The sequence below is a fragment of the Miniopterus natalensis genome, chromosome 3 (assembly GCF_054644295.1).
Source record: "Miniopterus natalensis isolate mMinNat1 chromosome 3, mMinNat1.hap1, whole genome shotgun sequence".
NCBI classification, from domain to species: domain Eukaryota; kingdom Metazoa; phylum Chordata; class Mammalia; order Chiroptera; family Miniopteridae; genus Miniopterus; species Miniopterus natalensis.
Genome location: NC_142083.1, coordinates 75,846,592 through 75,865,861, shown reverse-complemented (window position 1 = coordinate 75,865,861; position 19,270 = coordinate 75,846,592). Strand labels below are relative to the sequence as shown.

The following is a 19,270-nucleotide window of genomic DNA, read 5'->3' as shown; positions in this document are numbered from 1 at the left end:
ATGGAGATATCATCTATATTATAGATCTGTTATATTAAAAACAATCCACATAAAACATGTAAAAGAATGCCTGGCATATAAAATATGTTTAATAAATATTTTTATAAATATTAATAAAAACATATTAAAAATAAAACAAATAAATGGCGAGCAATGCTATTAAATAATCTAGAAGAAAATAAGACAAACCAAGAGCAAAATCATTAAAACTCTTCGTAGGTAAGATCACAATGTGGGTGAGTCCCCTCTGTCTATCTGAGCCTACCAGTTAGCCTTGTGAACTCACTCAAATTCTGCCCTCTCCTCCAGGAAGATTTCCCTATCATTCCTAGTGCACTGTGATCATCTCTAACTCCTAATTCTGTATCCTGTCCACTCCAAGCCACTTCGTTCCATTAACACATGGCTTACACACACCACTTAAAGCTTCAGTTCGTTTCACCATTGCCCACCAGTCCCTTGTACGCCCTCTATGGTTACCTTCTATCAGCTAAATTCTCATATGCCACTAGAATTCTTTTGACCAAAAGCACCCTCCCATCCATTCCAGATGGGAGGCCTCATGCTCCTGTCTCCTTTCCATTTCTGCTGATGCATTTACCTCTAGGCTGTCATCACCTCTCAAACATCTTCTACCTGCCAGGCTTAATGCTTCCAACATGCTTTCCACCACGCCCCTTCAGCCCCTTCTTACATGAGCCTGTCAGATCATCTCAGCTCTGATTACATCTTTCCCCTCCTCTGATGCCTATAGAACACAGCCTACACTCCGAAAAAGCCTGAAATGCCAGGACAATACCTGATCCACAACTGACCTCAGCACTGGATTCTTTGTCTTCTGCCTTCACCCCGTCCTCCACTCCTCCCCCTCCCTTCTAGTGCTGTCCTTTGAAGCTTCAGGACTGCCTCAGCAAAACTTTTCTCTGATCAGGATGTCTCCTGCCATGGCACTCTTTTTGTGTACTCTGTAATTCAACTGACTGTCCTATCTTCCCTATTAGAGCACCACACTTGCAGATTAGCACTGCAGACCAGCGTTGCAGAAGCAGGACTGGACTTCTCTTCACATGCTACACAGCACTGGCCAGAGCGCCTAAAACCATCAGCTCTCAAGAGGTACTTGGGGAAGGGGTGAGTAATGAAGGGAGGCTGTTGGTGGTGGGACCCTCCTCTACACTTGCTCAGGATGCTATTTTCTTTGGCAGCCATGCCTAACATTTGGTACATTCTGAACCAGCAGTTGCCACAACATCTTTACTCTTGAATTGAATCAGGTCTCTCCCACTTCCTGTCCTTGTTTGGTTTTTCTGATGCTAAGTGCAGGACTTTGTATTCCATCTCTAGTAGAAATGCTTTAAGGATGGAAGTTGTCACCCTCTGCAAGTCTGCAAGTGCCTGCTGGTAAAACGTGAGAATTGGAAGGCCCAGAAAGGTCATCTAATTTCACGAGTCTCTTTTCCACCTCCAAGGGGCCCTCTAGCTCTGCTCAGACAGACCCTAACATGGAATTCACCAGCTCCCAAGATGACCCACACCCCTCTGGGACACAGCAGAAAAAACTTGGCTCGGGAGCAGATGCTCCCCACAAGGCCATTCTCAAAAAACAGTGAAAAGTGACACTTTTCTGTGTGCACTCCCCATGCTGGAAGAGCTTAATGTCATGTATGGAAGGACAATTAGTAAATCCCTCATTATCAAGCCAAGTTTTGTCCACTTGCTGCTCCTTCTCTTTGTATGCCACAGGAAAAATTCACTTATTGTATGTTAACCATTTAAATAGCTGAGAATAGCTATGGTGTTTACTTCACACATCTCTTTTCCAGACCCAAAGTATGGCAAGGGCCTCAGATACTAGCATGCTGGGATAGGAAGGACATAAGCAAACTTGAACCAAAGATGACAATGAAAGATACACTATTCCAAATGTTTCCAACTATGACGACATCTATTACAGATGCTCTTCAGTGCCCCTGGTGAAATCGCTACTACTGTAGATGGAGCCATTTGAGGTATTAACCAAGTAGGTAGTTAGGAAATGTCCATTTTTGAAAGTTTGAGTGTAGTATATACAAACACAGGAATGCTGCTGCCACTGCATTGCAAACCACAGCGAAAGCAGTTTCAAAGCAGCTTATCAAATATTAGCTTGGGGTTTACTATAAACCTTTAGGTCTTCTGATGAACATGAGTGAAAACATTGACCTTCATCTTGACTTTTTAAATTATCCCCAGGAGGGAGGGGGAAGGAACAGGGGAAAGGGTCATTGGGGAGAAAAAGGGACATCTATAATACTTTAAAAAATAAAAATTATAAAAAAATAAAAATTAAAAATAAATTATCCCCAGGAATACTCCCATCCAGAGGTGTGTGTTTTTGCCATACCCTCTGAAAATCCAAACTAAGGAAAAAGATGGTGTGGCGGAACTATGGATGTATGTGCTCTTTCCTCTGTTGAGCTCCCAGCAGGAGGAGCTGCAAGAGATTCCTAATTCAACAAATTGGCAAATGACCCACTACTCTGCGGGAGCAAGACTAAAGGGCACAACTTAGCAGAACAGTGAGTGGCTGCAACGGATAAATATCCTTTGATGGGTCTTTTCCCCTTTGCCTATTGTCTTCATCCCCTTGCTTTTGGGGAACAGCAGCCTTCTTCAAACCACCATTGCTCCACTCCCCTAGTTACTAATGTGGTGCTAGGAAGGGGTGCCACTCATGGGACTCCACACACCCCAAACCAGGCCAGAGTCCTGCCTAAGGATTTTCACCCTGGAGCTATGGATGACAGGAAGAGGAGGGAGGTGTGGGATCAGGAAGAGCCCCCTCAAACAGAAAGGCTGCGCAGATGGATGCCTGGGCGCTCCCTATAGCGGAAGATAATAAGGCAACAATGAGTTTGGGACCCTGAGGCCCTCAGAACCGCAGGTACCTGCCAGCTATTGGTTGTTCAACTCCTTTGATTTGGCAAGCTACCCCAGGATCCCTTCTGCAAATCTCTTTTTTAGCTGATGCTAGATAAAGATGGATTTCTGTCACTGGCACTAAGCAACAGTCCTGACAGCCAATACAAGAGCCAGCCTGGAGGGTATGGTTTCAAAGAGACTAGTCTAGCATTTCCGCTATTTTACACTTGATCCAACCAACATTTACTGAGCGCTAATCATGTGCCAGGCATGGTTCCAGATGCTAAAAAGTACAAAGATGAAAAAGACATGGCCTTTGATCTAAAAAAAATTCAGTGTACTACAGTCAGAGGCTTAGAACACTCACCCCACCAAAGTAAGTATCTAACATCTTAGGAGACAAGACGAAGACAAGTCAGGAGTATCTAACATCTGAGAACAAATTTTAAATGGTCCTACTTAGTCAAAATTAGACTGTCAAAAGAATCTAAGGACCTGGACATTTTAAGTGACTAACTCGGCACAAGTACAACAGAGGAAAAGGTGGAGCAGGGAGAACATCAATGACACAAAATTCAAAATATGTTACAACCGCAACAGCACAGGAGTATGACAATCATGGCCACTTTAGACCCCAACACAGTCACTGCTGGTGATAAGACAAACACTCAAGATTTAAAAATGCATGGGAAACCATCTGAAAATCATTAGGCTCCAAAAAATCTGACAGACTAAGCTGAGAGGTAAAGATGATGGAAAGGGAACTTGTTGCCCTTCTGGGTTTTCCAAGATTTGTTTCTAAGATGGACCCTGGAAGAACTGGATAGTCATTAAATGGCAGGATATACCAGGTCATAGTCTACAATGTCTGGCAAAAAGCCACCAGGCCTCCATTTGCACTGGACATTAACACAACCAAATAAGAGATGTCCTCTGGCTCACATCTCAGTTCAAATACTCCAATGTCCCTGAAAGACCCGAAGGCCAGAATCATAGGGTCAGGGTCAGTGATGAAGGCAACATTTACTTCTGATACTGACAGGTTGTGTCTGATAGGGCAGACAGCAGCAGTTTGTAGATCACCTGTGAAAAAGACTGGGCTGAATAGGCCTTTTCACTGCCTTCTTCTCTCAAGCCTCTTTTGTAGAGGGATGTAGATAGCAACAAAGGAGAGATTTATCACCAGGAGCCCGTTGGGCAGCTGTTTTCTTGTTGTCCCTTGTTTAACTTCTCTCAAGAGAGCAGAGTTATCTACCCAGCTAAGCAGGTGTTTAAGGCAGGTGATTTTGTTTCCATTAATTTTCGTAAGTAATAGTAAACCAGACTAGAGGGTTATCTCATGTACTCATGGGAAACCTTAACCCTGTGCCTGCTAAATCACAAGGTATATTCTGTGATAGGAATGTTAGCTTCTGCTCCCTGTTGGTTCTAAAATCTTCAAATCTCTAATTCTAATAGTAAGCAGAACTTGAAAATCAATGCCCATCCCTACCCCTCGACATCTGAATTTAGTCTTCTTTAATGATGTGTCAGGCGTAAAGTGAAGTTAGAGGCCTTCAGGAAAAATCAGGTAAGAGAAGCATTACTGTTCATTTCAAAACTCAGATAAACCATCACATTAATACCTATCTCAGTTTCATGTTCCAAGCTACTGTAAAGGAGAGGTTAACGTAAAATATGAAAAAAAGCCCGGCAGGCGTTGCTCAGTGGTTAAGCATCGACCTATGATCCAGGAGACTGAAGTTCGATACCCATTCAGGGCACATGCCTGGGGTTGTGGGCTTGATCTCCAGCAGGGGGCGTGCAGGAGGCAGCCAATCAATGACCCTCTCGTCATTGTTTCTTTCTCTCTCTCTCCCTCTCCCTCCTCTCTGAAATCAATAAAAACATTTTAAAAAATGAAAAAAAATTGTTTTCATTTTAAAGCCTAAGTCTTTGTAAACCTATAAATTTACCCACCAGCCCTGGGTGGACTTTCCAGTCTTCTCTGATGATCTCTATGAGAAGGCCACAGTGTGTGCATTCTGCACTAGACTTGTGTCATTAGCTTCAACAGGAACTTTTCTACTCCTCTCACCCATCCTCAGCCACTATCCACTGGTGGGTCAAGGAGAACCACCACATTATTTATATATGCTGGACAAAGTCTTGAAGCCTCTTATGCTTTATTCCTTTGATTACCTTTATTTTTCTCCCACTGTAGAGCCATTATCACAAGAAGTGAACATTCGATGGCACATTTCTTTCTCTTTATCTGTGTAGTTCCTGTAATAGCTGTAAAGAGAAATACACAGTAGTTAGAGAAAGTCTGTCTTTGTAGGAGGTGACATCTGGTGGTGGGAATTCTCCACTCAGATCCAGAAATGCTGAAAATTCAGTGGGCTTTAAACTGAATCAGGAAGGCGTGGAAGGAATACTGGAGAGGTAGTGGTGTAGTAAAGAGCTATTAAGGAAGCCCTTGGACAAAAAGCCCATTTCTGAAAAGATGGCAGCCTTGAAGACTAGGAGTTACTGTCAGTGAAGCTGCAGGGTGGAGTCTTGCCAAGTGACGCCTCACACTGAGTACCCACTAATTTATCTTGAGACTTTCTTGTTAAAGAATGGTTAGACTCCAAAATTTCTACATCTAACCTGACAGGATACTTATAAATATCAGAAAGGAAATTGCTGGAAAGTCCTAAAAGGCCCAAAATGCAACAACTGGATCCAAATATAAGAGGTGCACATACTTCAGCCTTTTTTAATGTCAAGAAAGCTTTAACTAAGCAATTTGGATTAAATAATGTTAACGGGAGTAGAGAAATTCAATACAGAACAACAACAACAAAAAACCCACCTAAAAACAGTGGATATATTATGAGGTGATGAAATATGGGTGATTTCTATTTATATGCTGACATTTTCAAAGTTTTCTACGATGAACAAGAAACTTCTACAATCATAAAAAGTTACATTACTGGCCCTGGCCGGGTGGCTCAGTTCATTGGAGCATCATCCCATACACCAAAAGGCTGTGCGTTCGATCCTGGTCAGGGCATGTACAGGAGGCAACTGATCAATGTTTCTCTCTCATATTGATGTCTGTCTCTGTCTCTGTCTCTCTCTCAAAATCAATAAACGTATATACTTGGGTGAGAATTTAAATAAAAGTAATAAAAATTAAAAGTTACATTACTGAAAGACTGGTATGTATATATATACATCTCACTTGGGCTAGCAAAAAAGTCACCCTATGGGTAATAAATCAGACCTGAAAGACCAATTTCACATCGAACCAGGTTCTATAAGGCACCTTTCTATAGTCAGTTGAGAACAGTTGTTCTCTGTTGGTGGCAAGTAGAAAGTATCTGAAGAACAAGTCCCTTTTTAAAATTACATTAGCCCTCCTCTTTAGGGGTGCTTATATGCAGGGGTAAGGGTGAAACAAGGAGGTGGGAAATGATCCAGACAGGTGTAGTTTGGAATTTGTCCCACTTCCCCACTGGGAGCTGCTGGTTTAGAGTACTGAGCATTTCATAAAACTAGCTCTAGGGGGTGCTGCCTCATAACATGTGCTGGACATTACCAGGTGGAGAGAATAGGACTATAGAAGCATCACATCTCTCTCTGTTAGCAGGAGTGCAAACATAGGTCTCACCTGGCCAGTTTCTTCAGCTCATTATTGATGTCATGATTGAAGGGCTGTTCCTTCTGGGCTCGGACTAGAAAATCCCGGGCCTTCTGATACTCAGTCATGAGGAGACAGGCCTGTCAAAGGACAGAATTTAAAAGCACACTTAGGCCCTAGCTAGTTTGACTCAGTGGTTAGAGTGTCAGCCACAGACTAAAGGGTCCCAGTTTCAATTTTGGCCAAGGACACATACCTCAGTTGCAGGCTCAATCCCTTGGTTGGAGCGTGTGCGGGAGGCAACCAATTAATGTCTCTCTCTCACATCAATGTTTCTCTCTTTCTTTTCTCTCTTTCTTTCTGTCTCCTCTCTCTCTCTTCTCTCTCTCTCTTCTCTCTCTTCTCTCTCTCTCTCACTGTCCCTTCCACTCTCTCTGAAAAAGCAATGGAAAAGATATCCTCCAGTAAGGATTAAAATAAATAGTAAGTAAGTAAGTAAAAGCATACTTAGGAAAGAGCATTTTTGCAGTGCCCAGCTGAACACCACTGCCACGTTTTCTTAGGCATTTGTTCCCAAGTCCCTGTTCTCCAACTCACCTGTCCACACCGGAAGAGGGCTTTGGCATTCTTTTGGTCAATGATTAGAGCCTGCTCTCCATAGTGCAGGGCCCTGGTGGGTTGCTCCAGTTTCAGGTACGTAAAGGAGAGGTTAAGGAGAACAAGAAGCTTGGCAGCTTCCACCAGGTGCTGCTCTTCAGGGGGTGCTGATCGCCGGCGGAGAAGCAACAAGGCCTGTGGAGAGGAAGGACAGGTGGTCAAGAGGAGTGATAATCTTATATACAGAAAACCCTAAGAATCCACCAAAAAACCCTTTGAGCTAAAAATCAGTTCAGCAAAGTTTCAGGACACAAGATCAATATATGAGTTAGCTGTATTTCTACACTCTAGCAATAAACAATCCAAAAATGAAATTAAGACAATTCTACTTACAGTAACATCAAAAAGAATAAAATAAGTAGCAAGAAATTTAAAGCGGAAGACTTGTACAATGAAAACTACAAAACATTATTAAATGAAATTAAAGAAGACTTAAATAAATGGAAAGACATCTCATGTTCATGGGTCAGAAGAGTTAATGTTGGTAAGATGGCAATGTTCCCAAATTGATCTATAGATTTAATGCAACCATACCAAAATTTCAACAGCCTTTTTTGCAGAAATGGTCGAGCTGATTCAAAAATTCATATGAAAATTCAAGGGACTCTGAATAGTAAAATGGCATTAAAAAGTTGGAAGACTCACACTTTCTAATTTCAAAACTTATTACACAAAGCTATAGCAACCAAACCAGTGTGGTACTACCATAAGAACAGACATAACAGATCAATGGAACAGAACTGACAGTGCAGCCTGAAAGTCCAGAAACAAACCTATGCATCTAAAGATTTTCAGCAAGGGTGCCAACACCATTCAATGGAGAAAGAGTAGCTTTTCAATAATGGTTCTGGGATGACTAGATATCAACATGTAAAAAAATTAACTCAAAATGGACCATAGAGTTAAATGTAAGAACTAAACGGTAAGACTCTTAGAAGAAAACATAGATATAAATCTTTGTAACCTTAATTAGACAATGGTTTCTTAGATATAACACCAAAAGAACAAATAACCAAAGAATAAATTAATTGGACTTCATCAAAATTAAAAACTTTTGTGCTTCAAATGACACTATCAAAAATGTGAATGAAGGAAATGAAGAGGCTGGCTGATGTTTAAGAAAATCACTATAATCATCAGTTACTGGTTTAAGCTGACAACATATAATGGTTTACTGCCATCATTATCTATGCCTACAAATAATTTATTTTGTCTTTTTGAATAAAAAGATAGTTGGACATTCCTGAAAAGATAAAGTGTGTAATAACCTACAGATTGGGAGAAAATGTCTGCAAATCATATTTGATAAAAGCTTACTATCCAAGACATACAAAGAACTTTTACAACTCAATAAAAAGACAACCTGATTAAAAAATGGGCAAAGGACGGAAGAAACATTTCTCCAAAGAAGATGTACAAATGGCCAATAAGCACATGAAAAGATGTTCAACATCATTGGTTATCAGGGAAATGCAAATCAAAATCACAATGAGATGCCACTTCACACCCACTAGGAAGGCTATAATTTTTTTTATAGTGAAAAGTCGAGAGTTTGTTATTGAGTGCCACACATAGTGCTTTGACTCATATTTCTTATGAGCTAATCAAATGGAGTGAGGACACCCACTGGGGCACTGCACAAAATATGGAGTGTTTCACAAATTTACAGGTCATCCTTGCACAGGGGCCATGCTAATCTTCTCTGTATTGCTCCAATTTTAGTACATGTGCTGCCAAAGCAAGCACAGGAAGGCTATGATTTTAAAAACAGAAAATAAGTGTTGGTGAGAAATCCTTGTATTGATGGTGGAAATGTGAAATTATTGCAGCCACTATGAAAAATAGTATGGGAGTTTTTTAAAAAGTTAAACATAGCATTACCATACGACCCAGCAACTGCACTCCTAGGTATATAACCGAGAGAAATAAAAACTAAGTCTACACAAAAACTTGTACACAAATGTTCATAGCAATAGTATGAATAACCAAAAAGTGGAAACAACCCAATGTCTACCAATTGATGAATGTGCAAACAAAAGGTGGTAGAAATTATACGATAGAATAATAAATAAAGGAATGAAGTTTGGTATATGCTATAACATCAATGAACCTTGAAAACATTATGCTGAGTGAAAGAAGCCAGTCACAAAAGGACAAATATTCTATGATTCCATTTATGAGTATCCATAATGGGCAAATGCATAGAGACAAAGTAAAATAGAGATTATTACCAGGGGCTTGGGGAAGTGGTAATAGAAATTATTACTTAATGGATAGAGAATTTCCATTTGGGATGATGAAAAAGTTCTGGAAATGGGTAGTGTAGACGGTTGCATAACTTTGTGAATGTACTTAATGCCATTGGATTGTACACCTAAAAACGATGAAAATAATAAGTGTATTAAAATGGTAAAGTATGCACATTTTACTATAGTTTAAAAATAAAATTATTTTAAAAAGGAATAAAGTACTAATACATGCTACAAGACAGATGAATCTTGAAAACATTTTGCTAAGTGAAAGAAGCCATATAGGACCATATATCTAATGATTCTATTTACATGTCCAGAATAGGCAAATCAATAGAAACGGAAAGTAAAATAGGGTTTACCTAGGAGTGTGGGGAGAATGATTAACTGCTAACAGGTATGGGGTTTCTTTTTGGGGTGATTATGCGTTCTGGAATTACACAGTGGTAATAGTTGCAACAACCTTGTGAATATATTGAAAACCAATGAACTATATATACTTTACAAGTGTGAACTGAATGGTATGTGAACTATATCTCAACAACAATAGTAAAGAAAAAAGTGATGAAGGCAACACCTGAACACTGTCAGTGTGAGTAATAAAGGAGATTCCATTGGAACATGCTAGCAGAATGGAAGAACTGGATACTATGTCAGAGAAGATGGTATTTTAAGTAGAAAGTTATGAGCCTTCCTTTGTCTTCTCTTTTCTGTTTAAATCCTAGGCATTCATTACACAAGTTTCTGTCCACTGTCCTCAGACATTCTAAACTGATTCAGGTCTCACATCACCAACCTAGATCTCTCACCTGAACTCTGGTCCCATACCTATATAGAATCATGAAACAATCTGTCATCTGGAAACAATCTTCTACAGGCCATCTTTACCTGGCTATTCTCATCAGTAATCAAAACTGAAGTTAACAAATTTCTTTCCCAGTTATTCTTGTTTTAAATATTTCTCAGACCAGAAAACTTTGTTTCCTTCATCACTTAAATATAAAACTTCAAGTCTAATAAATCATTTTTTGAAAGTATTTCCAGAACCTTTTCTTCTATTTGTACAACTCACATCTTCTTAAACATATTTCCAGATTCCCCTGTAACAGAGTTAGCTGGAACACACCTAGTCCAGTGCCTCACATGGAACAGATATTCATTAAAGAAAGTCTGTCCCTTCAACATGTGCTGCATACAGTGGTGTGCTGGTAAGTGTTTAACCACCAGCTCACATGGGAGGAGGAGCCTCTAGTGTTTACCTACTCCAGTGGTGTTATTATGCTCACCGTGACTGATTTTGAGCTTGCAAAAATTCCTGAAAATTTTACAGTTGGCTCTTGTGAGCTCCAGCACACCACTACCTACGTGCTACTCACCATTGTTTCTTCTCCAAATAATACTTTTATCAACTCACTCCCCCCTAGTGGTTCCCTTCCACCCTCTTCCTCATCTAGACACATCTATACATATTAAGCATCTTCCTGAATCTGATTACCTTGTCCCTATTTCCCTGTTATTCTTCAAATGTAGCCTGTGTTTTAGACTAGGCGTCTACCAACTGCCCCCGAAAAGGCTCTGTTCACTTCTATACCTTTGCTCATTCTTTTCTCCTGTCCAGACTTAATTTTTCCCCCTGTATTTCTCTGCCATTTCATCCCTCTGGCTCAGCTAAAGTGCCATTTCCTCTAAGAAGCCAATACCAGATGTTCTAGCCTACAAAAATCTTCCTCTTCTCTGAAAAGTTACAGTACTAGGTACTACAGCTAGATTAAAATTCTTTGAGAGCAAAAACCCTGCCTCATACATCTGTGTGTCCCACACAAGGCTGAGTAAAAAGCTGGAAACACAGTGGTGCTCAATAAATATCGATCTGCTGCTCTAAAGACTAAAGACACTTCTAATAGGAACAGGTATGCAAAGCTTCTGGCTGAGTGAAGATGACTTCACACACATCGTCTATTCTCCTGCCTTAAGTACTAGAAAGGCATAGTCCAACAGGAATGAAGAACAGAAAGAGGATCAGTGACAAACCCAATGTGTCAAGAGTGGATGGCAGTGTTGTGACTGACTTGGCAGAGAGGAGTGCCAATATACAAGGGGCTGGTCTGCAGCTCAGAGCCCCGGGAAAGCCCAGGGAACTGGCAGAAGTAGGAATCAGGGCCACCAGAGCATAGAAGTGAGGCTGGATAAAGGAGGACATGTTGAACATTCCCTGTCTCTGTGGGTCCAGATGCCCTTCCCACTACCTCAGGAATTAGGAGTGTCTATTTTCTAGAGAAATGGAACACAAGAGGCTCTCAGTGCAAGGACAACATACAGAGCAGAGGGCAGGAAGAAGGTATACTGGTAACAGGAGTATTAGAGGACAATCTCAATAATAGCCAGTGAGACCTTCTGTTTTGTTTTGCTGTTCAGCTCCCAGGACACTGGTAGTTAGGCATTTACCCTGGGCAGGAGATGGAGAACTGAATATGCTCAGAGGAAACGCCTGCACACTGTTATGTGGGAGTCTATCTTATCACAGTGCAATCTGCCCCACCAAGTACTTAAAGTTTCCAATTAGTTTTGTTTAAATTTTATTTTTGTTTAAAATATTACAGATGTCCCTTTTTCTCCCCGATGACCCGTTCCACCCTGTTCCATCCCTCTGCCCAGTCCCTCTCCCCACCACTGTTCATGTCCTTGGGTTGTGCTTATATGCATATAAATTCTTTAGTTACTCTCTCCCCCTCCACCCACCCAGCCTCCTCCATCCCTCTGACATTCGTCAGTCTCATCTATGTTTCCATGTCATTGAATCTATTCTGTTCATCAGTTTATTAAGTTCTTTAGATGCCTCTTTCAAATCTAATGGACAGCCAAAGATCAGCAAACATTTGGGGAAAGTCTTTGTGGGAGAGGGGGCCTCCTGTCTTCCAGTAGCTGTTCCCCTTTCTTCCACAGTAATCAAATTTTTTGCTGGGAACATGTACAACCAGAATATGGATATTTGCTAGCCTTCCTTATGGCCAGAATAGGTCCTCGAAAACATGATTCAGTACAAGTGTCATAGGTACATGCCTTCAGCCCTCTTTTCCCTCCTACTGCCTAGAACTTAGAGGCCACCATCATGGACCACAAGGCCCCAGAGTCCCACCCTAGAAATGGGCAGACAGTGGTATGGAAGAAGCTGGGTACCTGGGTACATTGTGGAGCATAGCTACCAAGAAGCCCTGGTTTGTACACCTCAAGCCTTTCGTGTAAGTAAGAAATATCTATCTTTAGGTCACTTATTATGAGTCTCTGTGACTTATAGCCAAACCTAATGCAAATGGACACAGTCTCCAATGGACAGAAAGCCCACCAAACATAAAAAGAACTGAGGTTTTAAGAAAAACTCAAATGCAAAGAGAAGATGAACAGAGAAGAAAACTTAAAAATTATAATCAATAGTCTAAACAGATGAAAAGATAATGTATGCATGAAACAGGAACAGATGCTGAAAAAATGAAGCAGAACAAAGAGCTCTTGGAAGGTAAACAAATGAAAAACTTATTAGATGGCAAATAAAGTCAAAGAACGCTCGAAGACAGTGGAATAAAAAAGAGAAAAGATGGAAATTGGGAGAAAGAAAATAAAAAAGGAAACCTAAAAACTCAATCTAGGAGGTCTGATAAGAAGTTCCAGAAAAAGAGAAGACAGAAACAAGAGTAAATTATCAAAGCAAGAGCACAAGAGTTTCCCAGAGCTGAAGACAACTTTCCTGAATAAAATGATACATCAAGAGCTCAATATAACAAATTTAAAAGTACAAAACACCCGCACACACAGGCATATCACTGTAGAATGTAAAAACACCACAGAAAAAAAGATCGTTACGTCTCTACAAGAAAACAAATTGGTCACATATAAAGAAATAGGAACCTAACTGGTATCAGACCTCTTAATAACAATTCTAAAAGCTGGAACAATATTCTTCAAACTCAGGAATGATGACTTGAACTCTGCATCCTAGAATTCTATACTCAGTTATGCTACTGTTAAGTGTAAACTAAGTATAAAGTATAAGACTGTTTTTAGACATGCAAAGATGTGCTCTATCAAAACAAAGGAGTAAACTGAGAAAAACAACAGGAAATCCGCAAAACCACCACAGGGCAGTCCTGGGACAAGAGCTGTTTATGCAGCAGTCCCAGGGAGCTGCAGTCTGACTTGAAGTTCCAGTGGGGATGTCCTGAGAAAACGTGGAACTGTTAGCTGATGAGAGGCATGATCACATGGGAAGTAGCGTTGAGAGAGGCCTTCTACTGCCGGGAGGCCATTCAGGAACAGTGATAGGCATAGAGAAAACTAGGCAAAAAAGAGGCAATTCAAGGGGCACAAGGGGGCTGCTGCACAAGAAGCATAGTGAAGAGCTGGGCTCAGCAGGCACAATATTATATAGCCTCACTAATGTAAGATTGAATACTGATTTTTAAAATTATGACAATACTGGGAAAGCAGAAGTGAGAACTAAAGCCTCACCTTCTGTAATGAGGAACCATTACCAGAAAAAGCAACTAAAGCATGTTATTTATAAATTCAGAATATCAGAAAAACAGCAGATATAATTAAAAAGTGACTGCCTCAGGGGATCAGAACCAGGAAATAAGTGATGGAAGGAGTGGTCTGTTTTTCATGAGAAAAAATATTTTCAAGTGAGTAGGCTCTCAAGAAACTTTACAAATAGTATCTGTGATTCAACCTAACCATGAGCCAAAATCTGTACTATCCGAGTTTAAGAACCTAATTTTGTCAGCATGCCAAAAGACAGGCACATGCATGCTCTCCTCTTTTCTCTCTCTGAAGCACATTCATATAAGCCAAATGTGGCAGATCCTGTTAGCTGCTTACCCAATATCTATTCCCCTCCTCTTCTCCTAACACTTCCATTCCATTCAAAGCAGCATTGCACTAATTTAAAGAGTATACTCCCCACCTTACTACGGAGCTAAGGATTGTCCATTTAATATGGCCAATGAAATATAAAAGGAAGTAATATACGAACACACCAGACTTCTCTCCCCTCTCTTCTTTCTGCCCAGAAAATCACGTGATGCTACAAGTTGAATGACCATCTTGAGGGGCAAAAACGACGACATATTCAAGGGTAGCTGAGCAAAGACAGAAGGAACCTGGATCCCTGGTGGCTTCATGGAACTGCTATACAGCCTTGGACTGCCTCTCTTTTTATGTGAGTAAAAATTAAATACCTAGTTTACTTAAAAAAGTTTTTCAGGATTTTGTTCCTTGCAGCTGAGTGCGAATTCTGAATGATTTAGGCTCAGTATATGAGATGTAAAGTCAGACTACCCATAGACTCTAAACTCTGTCCTGTTTGTGTCTAGAACTTAAGGCACAGAGTCTGATACACAGAAAGTGCTCATAATATTTATTGAATGAGTTACAAAACACAGTGAATTCCTGTCAGCATAACCTACACAAGAAGCCACATCACAATCAAAAGCTTGGTGAGAAGAGAGTCACCTCAGAGAGTTAAGATGAATCTCTATTGTCAGACAGGAAATGAAGACCACAAACTTTATAGAGGGAGGGGTGGAAAAATCAGTTGGTAGAGGACCTAATACTAAAATGAGAATTTAAAAACTTTTTAGTAAAATACATCTACACATGCATACACACATGTAAGTACAAAAATAAGTGTATAGCTCAATAAATTTTCACAACCGGAACACGCCTATGTAATCAGCATCCAGTACCAGACACAGAACATCAGACTCCCCCCAAATACCTTGTCCCCTCTCCCAGCTATCTGGTATGAGGAGGTTCAATGAAATTTAATGAGATTTTTCTTAATGGCTGCATATAAAGAGTAGGGAAAGAAACAAGGTCTACGTCTTTTAAAAAAGGAATTTTTCAGGGTCTAAACACTTCTTAAGTATTCTTACCCGTTTATATCTCACTTTGGCATCATAGAAACGATTTTGGCGGAAAAGGTAGTTGCCAAACTCCCGTTCAGTAGCTGCCACTTTTAGGACCTTCTGAAGTGGAAATTGCTCTTGTTGCTCCTGAGGACCAAAGACAAGGACACCCAGCAAGAAAACTGAAAGCCACGATGTGAGTGGAATTCCACCTCTTCCGTTTTCCTCCTTCAGATTATGAACTTCTGTTTATTGCTGTATGTGTGTCAAACATTGGGCTAGGTGCCTCTACAGAGGTCATCTGTGTAAATCCCCACAGAAGCATGGCAGTTCAGTGTTATCACTGTCCCCACTTTACAGCTACAGCCAAAAGGATATCTACTTCTGTAGTCCTCCCAGAGATGTTCCCTAAAGCAGCAGTTTTCATGGAATGAGAAACTGATGGAACTTGTCAAGCACAGAAATAAGGACCATTTATCAACCAAAATTTAATAGGTCTGGGTCTGCCCAGGGCCCTGCTGGTCTTGATGGCCACAATGTGCTACCCTGGGAATATGTCAAAATCACCCATAGAGCCTCTTTTTAAACACAGATGTCCTGTCCTCCGACCCCCGAGATTCTAAATCAGTACACCAGAGGTGGGACCCAGACATCTGCAAGAACTTCTGTTTTGTGTAAAGATGAAAAACGGCAGGATCCCTCACTTGGGGTACTGACAATTTAGCTGAGGAGAAATCAGATACAGATGTAAACTGGGGTTGACACCTAAGGTCACATATACAGTCAGTGTGAGACAGAATGACAAAGTGTGCATATGGCTACTAATGAGAGTAGAAGCCCTATCTCTATAGGAAAGGTTAAGTAAAGGCAACAAAGAAATAGCAACACTTAAATTATGAGAACAGAGGCTATATGTCCCACTTTGCCTGGGATTATCCCAGTTTATACCTGATAGGTCCTGGAAGCCTATCCAGTTAGTAGTCCCTTTCATTCTCAAGTGTCCTGGGTTGGAAAAATCATATGGTCACCCTACTTATGAGCTACCAATGCTTGGCTTGCTGGAAACCAAACTTAATGTTGAGAAGCAAATGTTCACTGTCTTGCAGAGAGAAGTAAGCAAAGGACGACTGAAGGATCAGCTCTAACTGCTGATCCATAACAAACCCACGGCTTGACCTTGGCCTAGCACAGTTACCCACACACAAGAGCCAACATTAAGTCTGACAGTACTAGGAAGTCAGGGAACACCACCTCCACCACCACATGGAAACCTCAGGGGTGGAACCTGGGCCAGAGGAGCATCACAGGGCATTACAATTATCCCCAAACCCAAACCTCTCTCTACGAAGTGCTGACATTTGTGCTCCAGAACTTACGGCTGTCAGGGCACAAAACTTGTCTGATTCAGCAGAATCCAGGAAGTCAATTAGCTCAATCTCAAACAGGACAGTGGCTTTTGGGGGAATCAAGGGTGGGCAGCCCAGTGTTCCATAGGCATAGGTTGGTTTGAACAGAAACCTGGCCAGCTCTCCCCTCCGCATGCTCAGAAGGCCCAGCTCCATGCCCCAAAGTGTAATATCTGGAAGAAGGGACAAAGAACTTGGTTGAAGCTTGCCCAGTATCCTGTTCCAATGCTATCAATTTCTTCCCTCCTTATGTCTAAATCTCTCTACGCAATCTTCCAAGCCTTCTGCACTGTGACTCCAACTCACTTTTCAGCGTTATTTCCCACTACTTCCACCATTCCAACTCTAACTTCTTTAGGCTCTGCAGCATTCTAGCCTCTACATGTTAGTTCACACAGTTCTTTCTTCCTGCAACATATTCCTCCTCACCTCATGCCCAGTTTTTGCTCTGACTGAAATCTTATTCAAACTTCAGGGCTGTTTTCAAATGCCCCCTCTTCCATGATGCCGTCCCTGATCTTTCCAGCTGGGATTAACAGCACCTTTGATTAGGTACTCCTGCAACACTACTTATGCCTCCCAGGAATTTATCAGATTCTACCAGGTTTAGTTGTCTGAATGTGGGTCCATCTCCACCACACACTGGCTGAGATGTTCTAATCACCTGGGTACATCCTCTCTTTTCACCATGCATTGGGGGTAGTAAGCATTCAACAGATGTTTACTTAATAAACAAACAAACAAAACACAATGCCCAACGGTTAAGTCAGGATGCAGATAACCTTGCCAGGTAGAACATTTCCCTAAATACCTAGGTTTCAAGGGGAAACACAGAACTGTTTTTGTTTAGCAAAACTCAGCCTCAGAAAAACTGACTCAAAGAATCTGTGCCCTAGACAGTTTTCCAGTCCCAAGTCATTGTCCCTCATCCACTCCCCCGAACAACTTCTTTTCCAATTCACAATGTCAACTTACCCACTCCAAGCTTCATGAGTCGAGGAGTTTTCCTAAAGCAATTAGAATCAAAAGGCTTGTCCATGTGCTCCAGGTATCCAGAATATTTCACTAGGCCAGAGGAAACAGACACAGAAAAGTGGACCAATACCCTCACCTCTATAACCTCACATCTCTTTACTTATCACACAAAAACAATTGAGTTAGATGCCCTTCAACTGCCCCGCACCCTGATAGGAACAAACCTTTGCTTAACATTTGGATGCCTGCCCTTTGGCTCTGAGGTTCTGAAACTTGGCTGGTGGGCCTTGGAGTGTCCCTTGTTCATAGTGGTGTCATGCAAAGGGGACATGGGGTTCCCTCGCTTTCCCTTAAAAATTCGAATTCTGACAAAGTATGTTCTACCCAATAAAAATGCTACCGTTTTGAAAATGTAGCCTTCCCTCCCCCCAAAGTAAAGTGCCACGAAATCGCCAGTCCTCTCGCATCGCCAGCTTCTCGAGGGCAGATGGCACCGGGACCGCAGGCCATACCTAGCACCGACGCATCCGGTGTCACCAGCTCACCAGCACCCTCTCGGATGACGTCCTTCAGCACGCCCTGGTCCCCGGAAATGTCCTGCATCCACTGACTTAATCTCTGGTACGGAGACTTTCGGGGAATGAAACACAGACTTCAGAGACCTCAGACTGACTCCAACTCCGGCGCCCTGGCCCCTGACTCGCCAGTGCGGGGCCCTCACCTGGCCGGGGGCGCCATCCCCTCGCTTGACTCCCGGACTCCGGGTGCTCCCCACCATGTCCACGCGGACAAGCCCAGGCGCCCTCCCCGTGCCGCCGACCCCAGGAAATTCCCGAAGGGTACAACCAGCCGCCCCGTGATACCCTGCAGTCCGCTCCTGACCCGCGCATTCGGTGCAGGGGCCTCGAGGATGAGCTCATGGCTTCGTCCCAACAGCCAACGGCTCTGGCGAGAGAGGGCGTGGCCTGACACGTGACAGGGGCACGCGGAGCTCGGCGCAGCACGTGGGGGGGCACGTGCGGGGGGGGGCACTCAGTGGGTCACGCGGCCCCAACGCAAGGCTGCGGAACCGGCCTCCTGCTGGAGGGGTTATTTCCACCTTCCTTCTTTCTGATTTGCTTTTCCGAGAAATTTAGGCCGGGATAGGGCTTTAGAGTCAAACTGCCCAGCTCCTGGGAAGACAAGGTGATGTCCCTCACTTTTCCATCAGCAAATCCACAAAATCTGCTGCACCTGGACCCCCTCCCCTCCTGCTTGCTCCCTGGGTCCTTGTGCTCTTGTCTTCTCAAGGACTTTAGGTACCCCCCCTCTCCTGCACCAATCTTGCCTCAAATATTGGGTCATTTCCTTTTACTTACGTGTCCGAAAACCTCCTACCATAAAAGAAAGGAGCCTCCTTTTGTCCCACATCGCCCTCCTGCTACAGGTGGCCCCACTGCTACTCTTCACAGAAAAACTTCTCAAAAGAGCTGCTGCAAAGGCTTTTTCATCTACTCTGCCTCCACTTCCTCACCTCTATCTTCTGTTCAACTCGCTTCAAGATAACCACTTTTCCCTGCTCTGTGCCACAGAGAC

The 19,270-nt window shown here is 42.2% G+C and overlaps 1 protein-coding gene and 1 non-coding gene across 2 annotated transcripts; both read right to left on the bottom strand.

Annotated features, from left to right (window-relative positions):
- Window positions 1-5,084: 5,084 nt before the first annotated feature.
- On the bottom strand, window positions 5,085-18,473 carry FKBP6 (FKBP prolyl isomerase family member 6 (inactive)). The gene is made up of 8 exons (XM_016199072.2): window positions 18,417-18,473; window positions 18,208-18,325; window positions 17,696-17,785; window positions 16,691-16,893; window positions 15,342-15,461; window positions 7,106-7,300; window positions 6,539-6,648; window positions 5,085-5,175 (listed from the first exon to the last, which is right to left on the bottom strand). Exons 1-8 carry the CDS (start codon window positions 18,471-18,473, stop codon window positions 5,085-5,087), a joined length of 984 nt encoding a protein of 327 aa, XP_016054558.2.
- LOC148093525 (U6 spliceosomal RNA) lies at window positions 8,805-8,911 on the bottom strand. The gene has a single exon (XR_015714320.1). It is a non-coding gene; the product is annotated as a U6 spliceosomal RNA (small nuclear RNA).
- Window positions 18,474-19,270: the final 797 nt, after the last annotated feature.